Source organism: Ostrea edulis, chromosome 5, assembly GCF_947568905.1.
Source record: "Ostrea edulis chromosome 5, xbOstEdul1.1, whole genome shotgun sequence".
NCBI classification, from domain to species: domain Eukaryota; kingdom Metazoa; phylum Mollusca; class Bivalvia; order Ostreida; family Ostreidae; genus Ostrea; species Ostrea edulis.
Window position 1 is genome coordinate 71,607,032 of NC_079168.1, and position 23,356 is coordinate 71,630,387.

The 23,356-nt window shown below is 35.8% G+C and overlaps 1 protein-coding gene across 1 annotated transcript in view; it reads right to left on the bottom strand.

The window, feature by feature from the left end:
* Window positions 1–23,356, bottom strand: part of LOC125650134 (kinetochore-associated protein 1-like) — an 80,938-nt gene that overhangs the window by 35,547 nt on the left and 22,035 nt on the right. The window contains exons 25-43 of the mRNA XM_056165422.1: window positions 21,372–21,470; window positions 21,161–21,264; window positions 16,476–16,572; window positions 16,256–16,396; window positions 15,959–16,078; window positions 15,741–15,816; window positions 15,495–15,559; window positions 14,011–14,106; window positions 13,844–13,872; window positions 13,542–13,643; window positions 12,838–13,096; window positions 11,754–11,910; window positions 8,974–9,137; window positions 8,780–8,875; window positions 8,265–8,393; window positions 6,681–6,797; window positions 6,326–6,435; window positions 3,521–3,698; window positions 599–688 (exon numbers count right to left, since the gene is read on the bottom strand). Of these exons, the coding sequence (XP_056021397.1) occupies window positions 599–688; window positions 3,521–3,698; window positions 6,326–6,435; window positions 6,681–6,797; window positions 8,265–8,393; window positions 8,780–8,875; window positions 8,974–9,137; window positions 11,754–11,910; window positions 12,838–13,096; window positions 13,542–13,643; window positions 13,844–13,872; window positions 14,011–14,106; window positions 15,495–15,559; window positions 15,741–15,816; window positions 15,959–16,078; window positions 16,256–16,396; window positions 16,476–16,572; window positions 21,161–21,264; window positions 21,372–21,470 (2,229 nt within the window). The remainder of the gene's footprint in view (window positions 1–598; window positions 689–3,520; window positions 3,699–6,325; window positions 6,436–6,680; window positions 6,798–8,264; window positions 8,394–8,779; window positions 8,876–8,973; window positions 9,138–11,753; window positions 11,911–12,837; window positions 13,097–13,541; window positions 13,644–13,843; window positions 13,873–14,010; window positions 14,107–15,494; window positions 15,560–15,740; window positions 15,817–15,958; window positions 16,079–16,255; window positions 16,397–16,475; window positions 16,573–21,160; window positions 21,265–21,371; window positions 21,471–23,356) is intronic.

The window sequence follows — 23,356 nt, forward strand, 5'->3', positions numbered from 1 at the left end:
CACTCACATACACCGTATGATGCATATTTCACAGGTACATGTACAGCGTATCATTTCATTACTCTCGACTATTACCTGTGCCTTATTTTGTACATTTCATTACTCACGACTATTACCTGTGTCTTATTTTGTACATTTCATTACTCTCGACTATTACCTGTGTCTTATTTTGTACATTTCATTACTCTCGACTATTACCTGTGTCTTATTTTGTACATTTCATTACTCACGACTATATTACCTGTGTCTTATTTTGTACATTTCATTACTCTCGACTATTACCTGTGCCTTATTTTGTACATTTCATTACTCACGACTATTACCTGTGTCTTATTTTGTACATTTCATTACTCACGACTATATTACCTGTGTCTTATTTTGTACATTTCATTACTCTCGACTATTACCTGTGTCTTATTTTGTACATTTCATTACTCACGACTATTACCTGTGCCTTATTTTGTACATTTCATTACTCTCGACTATTACCTGTGCCTTATTTTGTACCGGTATCCCTTCTCCCATTCTATATTTATAGTAATAAATGCACATCAAACTAATCTGTCACAGTGTTTATAACTGAAGTTCTTGCTTTTACCTTTTCTGGGTGAAGCTTATTCATCTGTATCTCCAATCTTTGCATTTCATTCAACAGGAAAGCCAAGGTTTCATAATCATAAGAATCTGTCTACAAGATGAATTCAATGTTACATAAAAAGGAGAGCCAAGGTTTCATAATCGCATGAATCTGTCTACGAAATGAATTCAATGTTGCATAAACAAGTCTACCACTAGGGCACATATTATGCACACAAACAAAATGTATTGTACATAGGGAGTACAGGTTTATTAAGTGCTTCTGAGGCCCTGGCATTGGTACTTCCATTTCAACAGGTAAAGAACTGTACATGTGTAAACATAGATATAGTACTGTGGATGTGTAAACATACAGGTAATGTACTGTGTAAACATACAGGTAATGTACTGTGTTAACATACAGGTAATATACTGTGTAAACATACAGGTATTATACTGTGTAAACATAGAGGTAATGTACTGTGTTAACATACAGATAATGTACTGTGTTAACATCCAGGCAATATACTGTGTAAACATACAGGTAATATACTGTGTAAACATACAGGTAATATACTGTGTTAACATACAGGTAATGTACTGTGTAAACATAGAGGTAATGTACTGTGTAAACATACAGGTAATATACTGTGTTACCATACAGGTAATATACTGTGTAAACATACAGGTAATGTACTGTGTAAACATAGAGGTAATGTACTGTGTAAACATACAGGCAATATACTGTGTAAACATACAGGTAATGTACTGTGTAAACATACAGGTAATATACTGTGTAAACATACAGATAATGTACTGTGTAAACATACAGGTAATATACTGTGTTAACATACAGGTAATATACTGTGTAAACATACAGGTAATATACTGTGTAAACATACAGGTAATGTACTGTGTAAACATAGAGGTAATGTACTGTGTAAACATACAGGTAATGTACTGTGTAAACATACAGGTAATGTACTGTGTAAACATACAGGTAATATACTGTGTAAACATAGAGGTAATATACTGTGTAAACATAGAGGTAATGTACTGTGTAAACATACAGGCAATATACTGTGTAAACATACAGGTAATATACTGTGTTAACATACAGGTAATATACTGTGTTAACATACAGGTAATATACTGTGTAAACATACAGGTAATGTACTGTGTTAACATACAGGTAATATACTGTGTAAACATACAGGTAATATACTGTGTTAACATACAGGTAATATACTGTGTAAACATACAGGTAATATACTGTGTTAACATACAGGTAATATACTGTGTAAACATACAGGTAATGTACTGTGTTAACATACAGGTAATATACTGTGTAAACATACAGGTAATATACTGTGTAAACATACAGGTAATATACTGTGTTAACATACAGGTAATATACTGTGTTAACATACAGGTAATATACTGTGTAAACATACAGATAATGTACTGTGTTAACATACAGATAATGTACTGTGTTAACATACAGGTAATATACTGTGTAAACATACAGGTTTTTGCTAATTTTGCCCTTCTCCAAAATGAACAAATGTAAAGCTGGGTAAATTTAAATCAAAAGGAACAAAAACATCTTTGGACAAATTCAAAATGGGATAAAACTCGTATTTTAATGCGTCTACGAAAAAATTCCCGGTACATCTCGCTGCCATAAACTGAAAGATGTGGCCAATGACTTGCAGACAGTGCATGCTTGATAACTGAACAAACATAACATATTAACTGCCATGAAATCTAAATGTAATTTGTGCATAGAAAAAAATGTTTGTTTATACACACTTTATTGCTGTCATCATACTTTTAGCAGTAGGTCTATTTATGTATCATGATGTCTAATTCTATCAAGTTATAAAATGGAAGCATTAAGCTTCCATCTCCATAGAACTAAACAGTATTAGATATATGATAGTATTCTATAATGATAAGACAGGAAGGCAGTAGTTTTACAACTAACAGTAGTATCATGTTACAATCTGGTTCCAGCATTCTATGGCCAAATTAGGTAATGGATTGCATAACTGACCAAGGGTGTAGATCACTTGACCAGTGATAACCAATGATAGCTCAGCTTCACTTACAGTATATCAGTTCTTTGTTCACTACCAGAAGTGCAACAGTGTGTTCATTTGTCTAACCCTCCCACCGCCCCAAACATCTCCTTTTTCTATTCATAATCCATTGGGGCTCTCACACAATAATTGCCCCCCCCCCCCCCCCCCCCCCATTCAGATAAAGCTAAGTATTAGGTTAGTTTTAAGGGTCACCTCAACAGTGTCAACCTTAGGTAACATCCTAGTACTATGACATTAATTAGCTCTAGTACAACCCGATGGTGTCAACCCGGGTACTAGTACGAGTGTATTGAGTATTTACCCGATGGTGTCAACCCGGGTACCAATAGTTAGTATTTACCCGATGGTGTCAACCCGGGTACCAATAGTTAATATTCACCCGATGGTGTCAGCCCAGGTACCAATAGTTAGTATTCTACCCGACGGTGTCAACCTGGGTACCAATAGTTATTATTTACCCAATGGTGTCAAGCAGAGTTCTGATGATTTCCCCGAAGAGGTCAAACCGGGTACTAGATAGGTTGGCTCAATGATGTCAACCCAGGTTCAGTAGGGATTTCCTGATGGTGTCAACCAGGAAATTCAGCTTTGGGGTTTACAGATTATTTTAACGTAGTGACGTGAGTAGCCCCCGAGAAGGACAAATATGTAGTTATGTTATATATGTTTATTATTCTATTGTACACTAGGTGGTATACTGTATTAAATTGTCTGTAGATACATGTATGAATGCGAATAAATTGTGAATGTTATCTGTTTTTAGTAGTGTATAAATCATTAATCACAGATACCTTGCTTAACATTAACTGCCTCGAAATCTAATCATTGATCACAGATACCTTGCTGTACATGGCAACCAGTTTCTTCATCAGACCATCTTTGGCAGTGATTTCTCTGATGGCAGTGCGAGCCTTGTCCAACTTCGACAATCCATTTAAAAGATTTTGAGATTCAGGTGTGGCAAATACACGATCTAAATACAGCATCAGTGCTTCATCCTCGTCCAAGCGAAACATCCTGTCAATCAAATTTTACTGACAGTCAAGTGTGTGAATTCCATGTACATATCATATAAATAGTGCATGTAGCTAAGGGTAACATTGAAAATGTTCACCCCGAGAAAACCGTTGTCAACAGAGGCACAGCCGAGATTTACAATATTATTCAAAGGGTGAAAATTCTCAATGTTACTCTTACAGTACCCACAACGTTATTCTTGACATTCCTATTGTGTTCTATCGTGCGTGTATCCTATCATATCGTGCGTGTATCCTATCGTATCGCGTTTATCAGGTTTTCCATCATGTTTTGCGTTTATCAATTCTACCGTATATCGCGTTATGCGTGTATCAGGTTTTATGTTTATCATGAAAATTGTTTATCGTGTAGCTTCAGAAACTATCAGGGTCGTATATTAAATCTATTGAAAAAGTATGATAGCTTCCGAAAGCGTTATTCATTTTGTTAAAGAAGTTACATGTATTTCTAGAAATCGAAGAAAGACAATATATTTGAAGGAGAACATAAAGCTGTCGATTTTAAGGCAGAAGAAGAGCTATTTGACTGTCCAGAGAGGGTGAAAATTTATCACAATTTCATTCTAAGTAGTCTAGAAAGTAGGCAGTGGTTTGCCGAGCAAACTGAGGACAGTAAATCTGAAAGCTCATGTACAGTTCATAAACATTTGCTTGTCTAGAAACAATTATTTGTAATTAACACTAATAGAGAAATGGAAAGATCTGATTTGAAAGGAAAAATCATGAAATTACATACATTTTAAAGGGACTGGTTCACGTTTTTCGAAAGAAATGTTTTTCAATTTTGATGTTAAAAATTAAAAATATACCTCATTTAATGTTGACAACCAAAATTTGGACCGTCTGAATGCAAGGATAAGAGCAATATTTAGCTTTGATTCTCTGTTATGTAAACAAACACTCGAGTCTTTTTATGTAAACAAACAAACCAATGAAACGTTAATTTTGTAATTTAAAGCATATTCATTTTGTACAATTACAAATTTTAACATTTAAATGACACATTTTACCTAAAGTATACTTGAGATGTGGTATATTTATTAAACTTGAATCAATATCCATTTATTTTGAAAACCCCGTAAACAATAACACACCTCAATCTTTGTTTTCAAAACAAATAATAAACTCTCTATAATGAGCTTCTGTCTTGATGAATAACCTTAATTTTTTTGTGAAACCTTCTAAACATATTAGACTGTAGATTTTGATCATTTAAAGTGAAAAACAAAATTTGAATTAATTGCAAATTTAAAGAAAGCTGGGTTTTGTTTATCTGGGTTTTTTTTTTTTTTTTTTTTTTTTAATAATTTATTCAATTTTTGTCATTAAGATATCAATTCAAATATGTTCCAATTACTTATCAATATCAATTATCACTCGGTGTAGAAATATCTAACGTATGAAGACATGGTGTAGTGCAGTGGATTTTTTTGAAGCAGTCATTATGAAAATAATTGTAGCTGTTGAATGAGCGGTGAACTTAGAGCTTGATGCAAAATAACCCCCTCCTCGCTACACACAAAATATTACTTGGTTTTATTTCACATTCAAGATAATAGACATTAGAATAAGAGAGCTACTGAAGCACGTTATAACTACATGTACACTATATTACATTTAGCTAATTCCCTGTATAACTTATATATTATACATTAGGTGACAATATAAGTTTTAGAATCACTGGTTGAGAAAATTTATATAGATATCAAATAATGAATTGAAAACCGTATATACATGTAGTTTAGTTTTCTGATTTTAGCTATGATGGCGTAAAAAATATATAAATAGAATGAAAAATATTTTTTAAAAAACAACAATAGTACGACTGTGGATTAAAAAAATTATACATTTTAGGCGTATAATGAATATTGAAATCCTTCAGTATTATTATCAACATAATGTGATTATGTTGTAAGTAATAAAATTTCATTCTGTCTAAATTGCTTTTAAATTTACAACATTTCTAACAGGTTTTCCCTTGATCGTGATTTGCGTTTATCAGGTCTATTGTGAAGATCGTTTATCAGGGTATGCATTTATCAGGTTTATCGTGTATCCTATCGTATTGTGCGTGTATCCTATCCTATCGTGCGTGTATCGTGCTCTATCGCTTATCATGTCAAGAATAACGTTGCGGGTACTGTAACTACATGCAATATTTGTTTTATCATACTGAATGTCATACATTCATTAAATGTTTTACCGGCTATGTTGTCTAGCAATCTTTTGTGAATCGTATGTGCACAATCTGTGAGCATGTGATAATTTCTATAATATCACCTGTTGTCAAGTATTGTTTCCGGTTGCTAGATATTAGCACGCCGGAGGGCATGGTTTCTGGTCTCGGAAGGTTACAATATGTTTTTTTCCAATTCGACTAAACTTCATGAAAGTATAATAATAATTGTTGTTATGTCTATTGATTTGTCAACCTCAATGGTCTCGAACAATACTATTACAGGTATACCTGCAGAATTCTGAACAACAACATTACAGGTGTACCTGCAGAATTCTGAACAACAACATTACAGGTGTACCTGCAGAATTCTGAACAACAACATTACAGGTGTACCTGCAGAATTCTGAACAACAACATTACAGGCGTACCTGCAGAATTCCTGGATCAGCGCCACACTGGTAGTTTCACACTGGACAAGTTGAGGAAGAAGCTTACTTTTTTCAGAATCCGTATTTCCAAAAACATCACTGAAATTTATCTACAAAACAAAATCAGAATATGATGTATGATACTGACCCATTTCCCACCATCTTCTCTGTATATCAAATTCACCACACATAAAAAAAAAGCATCCCCTCACACCACAGTAATCATTAAATGTGACATCACATCAAGGCATTTAAAATATCACACACATACACACCTCCATGCTAGGAATTGCGTGCTTCTATGTTATATTTTCCTAATACGCCGCTACCTTGACTTCCCTGTTGATTGTCTCACCTTCATTTTGCCAAGTCTGTGCCCCCAAGTGGCATTCTTTTTGAGTTTCTCGCACACCTCAATCACAGACACCTCTCTGTAAAGCTGACCCATGCCAATACCAACACTACCCATAGCCTGAAAAGGATGTACACCAAAATAAATCAAACAGATTGCTTACACACTGCAATGCAAGGGTAACTTTTACTTACTCTATTTCTCAGTAAATGCACTGCCTTCCATTAGGCATTGTTCTATACAATGTATACACATACAATTCAATACACTACTGTTACAGTACAAAACTTTAGTACACATGCACTCATACATGCCAACTTTTAAAAATCCCCATGGGGGATTTTGCGCGCGACGACCTTTTTCAAAGCTCAAAATTTATGACATTTTACCATGAAAATAAATATTTGTCTTTTCAAATTAAATATCAATCTAATCATTATACATGTATCATACATCAAGTGTGTTTGACCATTAACTTTAACAAAACTATAAAAAAAAAAAACACTTTGAAAATACATGTATACATAAATCAAATAATACTTAAAGTTGCATCCTTTTACACCATATAAACATTGGCTGGTCTATATATCAAAATTTTAGTTAAAGCACATGCATTTAGGTACGACTACAAAGGCGATCTTGCTTGTCTGTAAACATGGGCTTGCAGAGTGGTGGAACAATCTGCATTGCAACCAGAAAAGGAGTGATCTACCCTGCTATGACGTTTGCAAACAAAACCTTTGCACCCATGACATCTGAAATAATTACCAGGAAAAAAACATATCAAAATATACATTTTTACTTGTAAATTAAAGCTACTTGCTAATATAAAATTCAGTACAGACTTGTTCGAATTATGCATCACAAAGTCTATTGAATACTACACTATATAATACATCGCTATAGACAGATAGATTCGGATAGCCTATATTATTATAGTTGGAAAAAAATATATTTGACGTACCTTATCGCATAATTTGGATGCTGTCAGCGAGAGGCAAAAATCGGATATGTCCGATTGGTGGTGACACTATCATCTTTGTCATTCACGTTTGTGTAAAGAATATGTCAATTTGAAATCCGTCTTCCTGATTAATTACTATCAAAACATGCTTCACACTGTCCAATAAGCACCCCGACTCAGGCAGACCAGTTAAATTACATCACTCCGATACCATGCGACACAGGTAAACAGCAATGGCTGGCTATTGTCCCATTTCTGATTGGCCAGTTCAGAAATGACGCGGGGTTTCAAATTCCGGTTGGAAAGGGGGGTTTGTTGTCGTAAAATGGGAGATATTTTTAGAAAATCGGGATTTCGGGGTATTTTTGCAATCCCAATCGGGATATCGGGATTTGCCTTTTCAACTGCTTCATATCGGGAGAATCCTGCACAAATCGGGAAAGTTGGCATGTATGTGCACTAATGGACAAACTTTACTGTTACAGTACAAAACTTTAGTACACATGCACTAATGGGCACACTTTACTGTTACAGTACAAAACTTTAGACACTAATTTGTACACATTATTGTTAAACAGGCACTAATTTGTACATGTTACAATACATGTAGTTTACAGCCTTACTTTCAGTTTATTGTACTTGTGTCCTGAGGCTTTGATTAAACTCATCAGCATTTTCTGCCCCTCGTTCTTTGGTCGGTTGACAAGTAAGGCCAGAGCTAGTCTGTAGTCAACTTCTTGACAGTTGAAGACCTTTAGTTGCAAAAAACAAAGGTCACACTTAGAAACCTGAACATGGAGAATAGAAATTTTAAAATGCACATATACAGTCATATAAAACTAGACCTGTCCAAGCTAGACAATATCACCTTTCCTTAGTAAGTGGCATGACCCTTCATCTAATTGAATTTACATTCCCTTCACTAAATGACACTTTATGCCTAGTTTGGTTGAAATTGGCCATGTGGTTCTGAATAAGAGGCCAAAGTATGAAAAATTAAATGCAAACACTAATAAAAAAAACTGTAGATGAATCTATCTTTCAGATCAGATAAACTGTTAATGTGAGGTTTGTACAATCCTTATGCTAGAAACCATATTGATAAACATAAATTAAAATAAGTTTCCATGCACAATACCTTCATGAGAAGAGCCGAGGTGAAATCTTTGAGGTAAGAATAACTTTGTTGCACCAGCTGTCTCAGAGCTGGGAAAGACAGAGGGTTAATGGAGTCCTGTATCCAAATCAATGTAAAAAAAAAAGAAGAGCAGTTTATCTCTTACTGGCACACAGATTAAACCTTTGATAAAATTCTACAATACTATTACATACCTGGTTTTCTGTGGTACATGGAGTTACGATGGTTTCCATGGTGGTGAAGGTCATATGAAGGGCAAACTGAAGAGCCAGCAGGTGATGACTATTGTCCTTGAGAAGTTGAAGGACAGGTAACACTCTCTGCATCAGGGCAGCCAAGTCAGGTTTGCTGTCCGTTTCTGGTCAAGAGTCAATTAAAAGTGGTCAGAAATATACTAAATACATTGTGCATGTATCTTAAGCCTGTTTTATGCGTGTCTAAAAAGAGTTGCTAGTGATAAAAGGAACTGTGGGACTACAATGCTCAACTAAATGTACAAAGAAGCCTATGTATCCCTATATAGAAAACATTAAACCAATGTGGCTCCGTCCTTGACCAAACAAGAGATTCATGGGCCACATCGCTCACCTGAGTCACCTTGGCCCATATTTAAAAATTTTCCTTATATATTCCAAGTATAACTTTGATCCTTACCGTTGCCCCAACCTACCCCAGTGGGTCATGATTTTTACAAACTTGAATCTGCACTATGTTAGGAAGCTTTCATGTAAATATCTTTCGCCCAATGGTTCTTCAGAAGAAGATTTTTAAAGATTTTCTCTAGAGGGGAGGGGGCGCATAATTTTAACATACTTGAATCTGCACTATACTTTGTCAGGAAGCTTTCATGTAAATGTAAACCTTTCTGGGTCAGTGATTATTCACAAGATTTTTACTGATTTCCCCCATATAGTTGTATGTAAAAATTTGATCCCCTATTGTGGCCCATCCTTATCTATTATTCTCAGGTCAGTGTTAGCCACAGAACACTTCAGTTTGTAACTCAGATCATAAACCACACAACAGTCTGTGACTCGGGTCATTAACCACACAACACTTCAGTCTGTGACTCAGATCATTAACCACACAACCAGTCTGTGAGTCAGGTCATTAACCACACAACACTTCAGTCTGTGACTCAGATCATTAACCACACAACACTTCAGTCTGTGACTCAGGTCATTAACCACACAACCAGTCTGTGATTCAGGTCATTAACCACACACCACTTCAGTCTGTGACTCAGATCATTAACCACACAACCAGTCTGTGACTCAGGTCATTAACCACACAACACTTCAGTCTGTGACTCGGGTCATTAACCACACAACACTTCAGTCTGTGACTCAGGTCATTAACCACACAACACTTCAGTCTATGACTCAGATCATTAACCACACAATCAGTTTGTGACTCAGGTCATTAACCACACACCACTTCAGTCTGTGACTCAGGTCATTAACCACACAACCAGTCTGTGAGTGAGGTCATTAACCACACAACACTTCAGTCTGTGACTCAGATCATTAACCACACAACACTTCAGTCTGTGACTCAGATCATTAACCACACAATCAGTTTGTGACTCAGGTCATTAACCACACACCACTTCAGTCTGTGACTCAGGTCATTAACCACACAACCAGTCTGTGACTCAGGTCATTAACTACACACCACTTCAGTCTGTGACTCAGGTCATTAACCACACAACCAGTCTGTGACTCAGGTCATTAACCACACAACACTTCAGTCTGTGACTCAGGTCATTAACCACACAACACTTCAGTCTGTGACTCAGATCATTAACCACACAATCAGTTTGTGACTCAGGTCATTAACCACACACCACTTCAGTCTGTGACTCAGGTCATTAACCACACAACCAGTCTGTGACTCAGGTCATTAACCACACAACACTTCAGTCTGTGACTCAGGTCATTAACCACACAACACTTCAGTCTGTGACTCAGGTCATTAACCACACAACACTTCAGTCTGTGACTCAGATCATTAACCACACAATCAGTTTGTGAGTCAGGTCATTAACCACACAACGCTTCAGTCTGTGACTCAGGTCAATTAGCCACACAACACTTCAGTCTGTGAGTCAGGTCATTAACCACACAACACTTCAGTCTGTGACTCAGGTCATTAACCACACAACACTTCAGTTTGTGAGTCAGGTCATTAACCACACAAAACTTCAGTCTGTGACTCAGATCATTAACCACACAACACTTCAGTCTGTGACTCAGGTCATTAACCACACAACACTTCAGTCTGTGACTCAGGTCATTAACCACACAACACTTCAGTCTGTGACTCAGGTCATTAACCAAACAACACTTCAGTCTGTGACTCAGGTCATTAACCACACAACACTTCAGTCTGTGACTCAGGTCATTAACCACACAACACTTCAGTCTGTGACTCAGGTCATTAACCACACAACATTTCAGTCTGTGACTCAGGTCATTAACCACACAACACTTCAGTCTGTGAGTGAGGTCATTAACCACACAACACTTCAGTCTGTGACTCAGGTCATTAACCACACAACACTTCAGTCTGTGACTCAGGTCATTAACCACACAACACTTCAGTCTGTGACTCAGGTCATTAACCACACAACACTTCAGTCTGTGACTCAGGTCATTAATCACACAACACTTCAGTCTGTGACTCAGGTCATTAACCACACAACCAGTCTGTGAGTCAGGTCATTAACCACACAACACTTCAGTCTGTGACTCAGATCATTAACCACACAACCAGTCTGTGAGTCAGGTCATTAACCACACAACACTTCAGTCTGTGACTCAGGTCATTAACCACACAACACTTCAGTCTGTGACTCAGGTCAATTAGCCAAAGCTATTGAAAATTGATTGACTTACATGTAAATAAAATCTCTTTCACATAAAGTCAAAATTGGTGGTTTGCCATCCTTCATATATATATTTTTCTAATTCACCTTTAGACATGATTCCTGGGTCTGACATGGAATATCTTATGATGAGAGGGAGGGCAATATGAGAATTCATCACGAGAGCATCGTCCTGAAACGCGTTGTCAATTCTCCAGTCCCTGTCCACTACCTTACTCTGACCAACTCCCTCCCAAATCTCATCCTGCAAAACACCGAAACAGATACATAGCTTTATGATTTCCCTCGTGAAAACAGAGAATTTCCTAACTAACCATGCTCAAAATCAATACATGGTTATAGGAGCTGAAATTTAGGAGCATCAGTGTCTATGACAGAGCACCAAACAAAACAGCACTGTATAGAACAGAACACACAAAAACAACAAAGACCTGTATAGAACAGAACAATATAAAACAGAACTGTATAGAACAGAAGAATATAAAACAGAGAACTGTATAAAACAGAACAATGTAAAACAGAGAACTGTAGAGAACAGAACAATGTGAAACAGAGAACTGTATAGAACAGAATATAAAACAGAGAACTGTATAGAACAGAACAATATAAAACCGAGAACTATATAAAACAGAACAATATAAAACAGAGAACTGTATAGAACAGAACAATATAAAACAGAGAACTGTATAGAACAGAACAATATAAAACAGAGAACTATATAGAACAGAACAATGTAAAACAGAGAAGTGTATAGAACAGAACAATGTAAAACAGAGAACTGTAGAGAACAGAACAATATAAAACAGAGAACTGTAGAGAACAGAACAATGTAAAACAGAGAACTGTATAGAACAGAACAATATAAAACAGAGAACTGTATAGAACAGAACAATGTAAAACAGAAAAGTGTATAGAACAGAACAATGTAAAACAGAGCACTGTATAGAACAGAACAATATAAAACAGAGCACTGTATAGAACAGAACAATATAAAACAGAGAACTGTATAGAACAATATAAAACAGAGAACTGTAAAGAACAGAACAATATAAAACAGAGAACTGTATAGAACAGAACAATATAAAACAGAGAACGGTATAGAACAGAACAATATAAATATAAAACAGAGAACTGTATAGAACAGAACAATATAAAACAGAACTGTACATACCTGACTCGCACTGGCTGCCTCACACTGTCTGTCCACTGACTCGCACATACTCGTGACTTTACTGAGCGCAAGCAGTCTCGGCAGAAGACTCGGAGAGCACACAACCAAAGCCTTACACACCAGCTGATGGGTGATCTTGGGAAGAATTCGAAAGCTCTCCATGCTATTTTCAGACCCAGCTACAATTCCTTGCAGCACCTTCGCTACATTGTAAAAAATCTCGGCCATTTTCTCTGAAGGATCGGAGTCCAGAAGTTTCCTGAATGTCATTTGTATAATTTAAAAAAAAAAAAAAAAAAAAAAGAAGACAAAATTTCATACTTTAAAAATAACTTTAAACCATCCAACCATTCAGTATTTTTTTTTTTCTATCTATACATAATGTATCATTGCAAAGTTTACACCATTTTTCTTTCTTCTGCACCTAATTCAGTATTTTATTAGTTTGCTACACTTAATGCTTAGAAAATTACCTGATGTAAATAACTAATTTATCTCTTACGTACCCTCACCAATCTATTTCCTATATTCAACAGATAATGTAAGTGGGTACATGTATATAAGGCAATACATGTAGGCCTTTAACCGTGTTGTCAAACATAACTGTGTACTTATGGAAAAAGTCATAATGATGTCACATTTTCAGCATAGTTCCACAGGAAATAATGTGGTATATTAATGCACTTCCATAATCATTGACATACTTGCAAATTTTGAGAGCCTCTTTCAATTCTCCTCTTTTAAAAGCTTGCATAGTCAATTCTCCCTCGATTTCAATGTTGGATATCTGCAGAATCTCTGCCAGTCTGTAACATAAACTTTATTACTCAAATCACAATTGATTTTCTGAACTCAATTTTATTCCAGTCAGCCAAAAGGAATTTAACGACAGAAGATTTTTTGAAAACACCGTAGAGAGCATTCATTCAATTCTTTCTTTACTCACAAAATGTATTATGTAAATGACATGAAAAAAAAAAAAAAGAAGATCTACAAAATAACATACCTATATGCCTCTGCATAACTTCTGCTATTCTAAAGGTAGAGAAATTTACACACAGTAGTAAGAGAGAAACACGCCATCTTCTGAATCATCTAAGAATATACATGTACTACGAAATTTTTAGCCTGCATATGACAACAGCTTCCCAGTGAGCATTCTAGTATTATTACCTTTTTCAAGGACTCCTTCAAGTGACTGACCAGAGTGTTCCATCTGACATCTGGCTTCATATATTGATCAAGTGTTAGATAAATGGAAAATTCTTTCTGAAATATAAAGTACACAGAGCATGAAAATGTACTGCAATTCATAGATATGTCTAGAAAACAGCACCATCACATGTAATCATTCCCCCGCCTACACTTGTCAGGGAGTGTATCACATGTAATCATTCCCCCGCCTACACTTGTCAGGGAGTGTATCACATGTAATCATTCCCCGCCTACGCTCGTCAAAGAGTGCATCATGTGTAATGATTCCCTGCCTACACTCGTCAGGGGGTGCATCATGTGTAATCATTCCCCGCCTACGCTTGTCAGAGTGCATCACATCAGGGATTTTTTAAGGGTCTGTAGGGGGCTGAAATAAGGCCCCATTCCCAATGCTAAAGAGCAGGTATTTTTCCCAATTTTTGCTTTGAAATTCCCAAACAATGAAAATAAATCAAGCAGGGTAGTCTTATTGTTCATTAATCTTCTTTACATGCCCAGATTACAATTTTTGCAATAAAATTGGTAAGTAAATCTAATTTTCTGACCTCTGCTTATTTGAATGAGATAACTTTGACCAAATTGAAAGTCGGAAGGAGTCCAATTATTCATTAATGGATTGGTTTTCTCTCTACTTCTTTGTATGAAATATTTTCCCCAATTTCAAGCAAATGTCGCTAATTTTCCCAATTAGAAAGGCCCAGGCCCTTGAAATCAAGACCTTAAAGAAAACCCTGCACATGTTATCATTCCCTGCCTACACTGGTCAGGGGGTGCATCATGGGTTATCATTTCCCGCCTACACCAGTCAGGGGGTGCATCATGTGTTTTTATTAAGGTGTTGGTTTCTTATGACATTGATTAGCAAACAAAGCAAAAATGCCATGAGTTCCAGAACTTTACTATAAGTTGTATTAGCCATCATTAAACTGTGACATACTCCCTATGTAATGATTTCTCAAAACTGACGAAGTCTAACAACCTGCAGTTTTCTCAAAAATTGGAGAGAAAAATCAAAATCCTTTGCCACATGCACATCTTCAATAATAATACAAACACTCTGTAAAATAAGGTCCTCACTTGAATACTGTAGTGGGAGTAAGACAGACAAACCATGTACCCTCCATGTAACATTAAATTTCAAATAAAGGGTCAAAACTCCAGCATAAGAGGTCAAAATGAATCAAAACTGCAACATGATCTAGAGTGACCCACAAACCTACAGAGAAGAGTCAGCTTCATGCATCTACGTGACAGAAAAATGAAAATAGAAACAGAGGACCCTGAACGGACGGACAGAACGATGGACAGACAGACGTCTGTACAGACATCCATTCGTCCAGAGACAGGCATATCAAAATGGATAGAAGACCATGGATTTCACTACATATAAACATGTACATGCATATTAATTATCTATTATACATGTAATGCAGAAAGCGTACCAGCAATGCGTGGACATTATTCAGATTAAACAGCAACAATTCCAATTCTTCCACCTGAAATCGATCTGGAAAAAAAACACAATTGAATATTAAGTGTACATACATAACCTGTTTTTCAACTGTACTGATGTTAATTGACGTACAAAATATTATAAGCAAAATGCACAACACAGTTAGAGTGTTCCAAGAAAGTTACAGTATCATCTGCTATGTAGGCAATAAAATTTAAAAAAAATATAATCAAACCTTGTATTCTGCTAATTGTGAATTTAATTAGGTAAATTCCAGCCTCACATTGTAGCTGTTTTCTCAGAAAGCACACCTGTAATGAAGCGAGGGAGAAATTTATCGGGTGTTAGTGTTTGTTGCATCATTATATAATTACCTCTTAATCTTTTTGTCATTTCAAATTCCACAGTTGAAAATCCAGAGAAATTTTTCTTTTAAGTGAATTTTAGGCTTACATTTTTGTCCAAGATAACCGGGTCTTTGAGAGAGACAATGATAAATGCAATCAGATGATGACAGCACGTCAGAGTCACATGGGCAGGGCATTGCCGAAGGAGCTCCATACATTCGTGTAGCTGTCAACAAAATGCACATGATATTGATCAATTTCAGTGCCCTGTTTCACCAACGTAATCTAGGCCAAATAACAACTGTGCAAGGATTCAGCGACATGTACATCACATGACACAATGCAACCTAGCCATGCAAAAATTCCTCTTTGTTCATGCTCCAGAACATCCATGTCTGTATACCTTGTTTTTGTGAATAAGATCCCTGCACTTGAACAGATAGATTTCTTGTTCATACTCAGTGTTGCCATAGGCCTCCATCACACTAAGGGCATCATCCACACAGTCTGCTATGTCTTGTAACAGGATGTACTTAATCAGGTTCTACAAAGTACACAGCATCATAAGCAAAAGTAACCTGGAAGATTTTAGAAACTTCTTACAACTGATAACGGTCACAGACCTGGCTGGACTGCATGTCTGGTACCCGGTTCACACCATACTTAAGAACCAGTTTTCTGACAGTCACCATTTTGTACTGCTCCTGGATCTCTGTGGCCCTGTTTAAAGACGTTAAATGTATTTATTTTAGTCAAATATTACTCCGGGACAATATGCTGTATTATAAATATTATAAAACTGATTATCAACCCTTTTCAGCCAGTGATGTAAAGAAAATTCATTACCACTTTCACATTCCTCATACAGGCTTTCAAGTGACATTTTGCAAAAAATAAGGGCCATTTTTAGGGCAAAATTATTAAATATAAGGGCCTTTTTAAAGGATTTTTAAGGGCTTTTCAGACAAAAATAAGGGTTAAATTTACAAATTAATAGGAAAGAAAAAATGTTTTACTCACCATTTGCATGAGCAATAATACAACAAGAGGCCCACAGGCCTTATCGGTCACCTGAATACTAGTGAAAAAGTATCACTACTTCCATGGGCTATGAAATCTAGAAAAAAATTCCTGTACTAAATATCTAAGCTAAATTCTAATGTTCAGCAACAATATAAAACAAGATGTGTTCTTAAAACTTCACTGCCCTCAAAAATGCATACACTGATGAAAGGCTTTATAATAATAGGTGTATTACATTAAAACATCAAAAGATATGACTAATTTGGACTCATCTTAAAGTCATAACCCTGGGTTGTGAAATTCACCATTTTTTGTACATCCTTTTCTGCTATTCGTAAGTATGCATTTAGATTTTATACAGTATCAGCAAACTTACACATAAATACTATATACTAAGTTTGGCCCCACTCTGGGGTCAAACCCTTACTCTGGGGAAAATCAAATTTACAATTTTGGTAAAAGACTACCAGCTCTATCCATTTAGTTTCAATTTAGTATCAAAAGCACTAAAGAAAATGTTATTCAAGTGTTTTACACATAAACACTATATAACAAGTTAGGCCCTGCCCTGGGGTCATAACCACTACCCCGGGGATCAATGAATTTACAATTTTGGTAGAGGTCTTCCTGCTCTATATCACTATGCATTTAGTTTTTCTTACACATGCGTGGTTCTTGAGAAGAACGTTTTTGAAAATTTGTCATTTTTGGGCAGTTTTTGCCCCGCCCCTAAGGCCCCAGGGGTGCAGGAATCCTGAAATTTACAATTTATGTTCCCCTTGTTCCAAAGATGTTTCATACACATACCAAATTTGAAAAGAATTGGAATGATAGTTATCAAGAAGAAATTAAAAATGTCTATTGTTCACACACTTAATAACTGACCATTTTGGCCCCACCCTGATACCAAAACCCCTACCCCTGGAATAATCAAATTTAGAAAAATAAGGGCCCGCTTGAAAGCCTGCTCATATTGAAATGTTATGGATTTGTCTACAGATTATACATATACAGCATCATTCCCTGTCTGAATGTAGTAGTACAGATTGCTTTCATTGAATGTAGTAGTACAGATTGTGTTCTCTGTCTGAATGTAGTAGTACAGATTGTGTTCTCTGTCTGAATGTAGTAGTACAGATTGTGTTCTCTGAATGTAGTAGTACAGATTGTGTTCTCTGTCTGAATGTACAGACCCTGAAACGTGCTACTACACCTTAAAAACGAACCGAACCGTTCCGTGCAAGAAACGAACCGTACCGTTCAAGAAACGTACCGTACCGTGCAAAAAACGAACCGTACCGTTCAAGAAGCGTACCGTACCGTTCAAGAAACGAACCGTACCGTGCAAGAAACGAACCGTACCGTTCAGAAAGCGTGCAGGATAATATTATGCAAACCCTGCCCCCAAAAGCGTACCGTACCGTGCAATTTATGTCACGTGACCCACTTTTTCAGCCACAGTATATTATTTTCACAATGGCGCCCGATGGGAAAGGAGGTCGTAGACTATCACTGGCTATTCGAAGCATTATCCTCAAACATCACGAAGCTGTGTTATCAACTGTGAAAATCACCGAGATGCTTAAAACATCTTTGATATTCTTTTTTTTTTTTAAATTACTTTCCGTAAATGTCACATTGTTTCAGTGCATATATGTGTATGTATGTTATCAACAAGTACCCAAGTTTTGACTGAATTATCAGGGCCGTAAATTAACCTTCAATTTGGAGGAGGCAGGAAATTAGGCGGGGGTCTGGGGGCCGCCCAGACGCTGAGCACATTTTGTGCACACTGAACACGTTTCGTGTTATACTGTTAACAGAAATAGACGTCAGATCACTGCACGGATTTTGCATGCATGCTTCTGCAGCCAGTCCTGTGTACTGTGGATGTATATTTCACTTGCAACCAAGGGGCATTTCGTTGTTTTAACGGAATTTCTGTTTCAATCAATTCTTTTAAATTCAAGGGTGAAGTTAACTACAATACTGTAATAGTACTTACAAGAAGCCTATTTAATTTCTTCATATAATCAGGGACGTTGACGTCCCTGATAATGCTACTACACGTATGGCACAGGGCTTGCCGTAAGAAGATGAAATTGATATTTGTAGCGTTAATGTATTCAATATGTACTTTCCTACGTACAGTGTCTGAATCATATGAGAAATTTCTAGACCGATTAGAAAAATTGTCACTTTCTACACTGTAATATTTTCATTACTTTATTAGCAATAATTTTGACATATCTTTTTCTCTTCTACATTGATAACGACCCATATAGATAGATGTAGATTGGCGGATTTATTATATACACTAATAAACAATTTTTAATTACATCGACAGAGAAATAAATAGATACATACATGTGTAAAAGAATGTAAACAAGTTAAATTGATGCAAAGCATCAAATCGGCCGCAAAAAATTATTCATTTCAGCATTTTCAAGTATTTCAACAATATATAGAAAAGGTATATGAAACATTTTTATTGCAAACTATACACTTGCCTTACTTTGCTGTTAATTTTTTTTAATTCAATTTTCAGTGATCAAAAATAAAGTCAGGGAAATGAAAATCGGACTTCGAGTGATAAAGGATACGAATATATATGTATTATCATCATTTTATTTGATTCAAAGACAAATGCAACAGATATCTAACATTATTAATTATGAATGACTGAATGCTGACAAAAAAGGACGTACAAACTTCACGTGCAGATATCCTGGATCTTTCATAATGCCGATGATAAATCACAATAAATGTGAAGTGCAGAAAATAATCATTGTGTCATTTGCGACTTTAGTGTATTCAAAACAAAATTCACTTCTTCTTAAAAACTTTTCCAATTTAGGCACTGTAATTTATATCCGGAAACTTAATACACTTTGTTTTTACACTTACGCACGCCCATGTCGGGGAGCAGTTCATGTAACAACTTTTTATAAAATCGTAAATTAATAAATGTCTGATGAGAAATGAAAAACAAATTGAAACGTAATAACAACCATTAAGACTTAGACTTAAGCAAATTCTAAAAACTTTTATTCATAACTTTTATGTACGTTATCAATATGGAATTATTCCATCGAAGCAATCAAAAATAACGTCTCATTTCCCCATGTGCACATTCTAACACAACCACAAATCCTGTAGCCGATAATCAAAGAGCCGAATAAGACCGATCGAGTGAAAACAAACTATTGAAACGTACAATTTATACGAAGTCAAAGCGTTCAGGCCACGCCCACCTCATTAATAAAACGTGCAAACCGTTCACAAAGCGTGCAGCTATTTTTAGCAAACCGTACCGTGCAAGAAGCAAACCGTACCGTTCAAGAAGCGTACCGTACCCTGCAAGAAACGAACCGTACCGTTCAGAAAACGAACCGTACCGTTCATAAAGCGTACCGAACCGTACCGTGCAACTGGTGTAGTAGCACGTTTCAGGGTCTGTAGTAGTACAGATTGTGTTCACTGTCTGAATGTAGTAGTACAGATTGTGTTCTCTGAATGTAGTAGTACAGATTGTGTTCTCTGTCTGAATGTAGTAGTACAGATTGTGTTCTCTGTCTGAATGTAGTAGTACAGATTGTGTTCACTGTCTGAATGTAGTAGTACGGATTGTGTTCTCTGTCTGAATGTAGTAGTACAGATTGTGTTCTCTTTCTGAATGTAGTAGTACAGATTGTGTTCACTGAATGTAGTAGTACAGATTGTGTTCTCTTTCTGAATGTAGTAGTACAGATTGTGTTCACTGTCTGAATGTAGTAGTACAGATTGTGTTCTCTGAATGTAGTAGTACAGATTGTGTTCACTGTCTGAATGTAGTAGTACAGATTGTGTTCTCTTTCTGAATGTAGTAGTACAGATTGTGTTCTCTGTCTGAATGTAGTAGTACGGATTGTGTTCTCTGTCTAAATGTAGTAGTACAGATTGTGTTCTCTGAATGTAGTAGTACAGATTGTGTTCTCTGAATGTAGTAGTACAGATTGTGTTCTCTGTCTGAATGTAGTAGTACAGATTGTGTTCTCTGTCTAAATGTAGTAGTACAGATTGTGTTCTCTGTCTGAATGTAGTAGTACGGATTGTGTTCTCTGTCTGAATGTAGTAGTACAGATTGTGTTCACTGAATGTAGTAGTACAGATTGTGTTCACTGAATGTAGTAGTACAGATTGTGTTCTCTGTCTGAATGTAGTAGTACGGATTGTGTTCTCTGTCTGAATGTAGTAGTACAGATTGTGTTCACTGAATGTAGTAGTACGGATTGTGTTCACTGACTTGGGGTGTTCCATCTTCATGCCCTCCTGTATCAGATTCTCGATCTGCCCTGATAAAGGAATATGAGCCATCTTCATCGTCTCTAGGATTGCCTCACACTTAGACTGCAACAGAACACAAGTAGCATATAACAAAAGGTGCACATACAAACGTACATGTAGCCGCACAGAAGTTTAAATTATATTCCCGAACTTTCTACTGTGACACGTACCCGGGAATCTTTAATACAGCCGATGACTGCTATGACCTTGGCCTCCCACGGCGCTTCTTCATAGAATGAGGTCATTCCCATACTTCTCTCTAGTAAGTCCTGTGTAAAAAAAAAATATTCAGTATATACAAGCAAACAAGTGACACTACTGTACAAATCGTTATATATACACAACTCTGCCAGAGCTTCCTACTTACACCGGAAAGGGAACTTTTCATAATGCAGAGAGCTCAAGTTTTCAAATACAGCAAAATACATTAACAGATAAAACTTATTGTGAAGTAGGGCGGACCGGTTCCAAATATTTTTGGGTTCTAAAAATTTTACTTCGTGTTCGCGTATTTCGGTTTGGGTCTATATAACTATTTCAAAAATCTAATATACAGTTAAAAATCAAAAACCTTTATTGTATTTTGTCACAATAATTACTCGGGGACATGGACTGAGGCTTAGACTCGATATCCATGGTACCAGAAACAGCGTTATCACTTCTACTCGTTTCCATCTATGCTTTCAATGTTTTGTCATTGACGGTGTTGATCCTGTGGCGTATTTTCAATGCGTCTGACATATCTTACATACTGTCATTATTTACAGTTTTGTCCACAATGCCATCATTTAACAATTGATCAAATACAGCCACCTTTGAGGATTTTGACAACATTTCGTTTAAATGGATATCTAATAATGATTCTATCTTAAAAACCAGACCTGAACCGAAATACGAAAAAATGGAACCGAACCTGACCTGAACAACACAACCCGCGGTTTTCGGTTCAGTGATTTTTTTTTTAAAGCCAAAATGCCACTGATATTCGGCTGTTTCCCCTCACTAAAATTAGCCATTTTTTCCCAATTATATATATATGTTTTTCCCAATTTCAAATCTAGGGAAATTAGGCCATTTAAAAAAAAGTTACCGTATATTGCTGACACAGAGTAAATATGTTTTTTCTTCAGTTTTATTCTCCAAACCACATGCAAAATGTTTTGTAAAGAATATGTAAAACAGTAGAGGCATAAATATATGCAGATATGCAGTGAAGTATATAGTTTTCAGGTACACATTAAGCCATATTGTTGACAATTTATTTTGACCGCCATTATATGTAGGGTCAGGCTAATAACAGGAAGTGGCCAACAGTATAAGGTTTTACTAAAATCCGAAAAATACAAACAGGAGAGACATTCTGGAAACTTGATTATTAATATAATATTTACAAGATTATGGGTACAAATGCTGATGAATTAATAATTTATTATTTTCCTTATGAAATTAGACAATAAATATTTCTTAGAAAAAGTAAATAATATCTATACAAGGTGTTACTTCCAATACATATTTAATGTTAAATAATGATTTATTTTATGATTTTAAATCAGATCTGAAATAAGCCTCAAATAAAAAAAATGTTATTTGATTATTTTATGCATCTTTACCATTTTAATTTACTATGAATGATTTTTCCCAATTTGAGGAAAATGTCGCTAGTTTTTCCCAATTCAAAATGAGGGGTGGTAGTTTGAAAAACACAAATAATCACTGTGGTTATTTCAGATACCCATTGCATCCCTATTGTGAAGTGACATTTCTCTCCTATGAGAGGAAAATAATGAACATTATATTGGATATACATGTATTTTAATAATGAAGATTGGTTAAAATGATTTGTTTTTCACCAACCATGGAGGTTTGCTATAATAGTGTTTTATCATATACAACCGAAAATGTGAAAGATATCACAAATAACTGGATTACAATCCAAAGTATTCCTCTAATTATTGCCTACCAATCTGAATCACACAAATGTTTTCCTACACTGAAACAGGCAATAGCTTATTTAAGTGAAATTTATTTATGGGAAATAGGAAATTTTTCATAACTGATTATCAAATATAATCGAAAGTGTATAATCGATTAATAATCGAAAATATTGAGATTATTTGAGAACTTTTTCCTTACATACATGTAAATCATCTTTTTT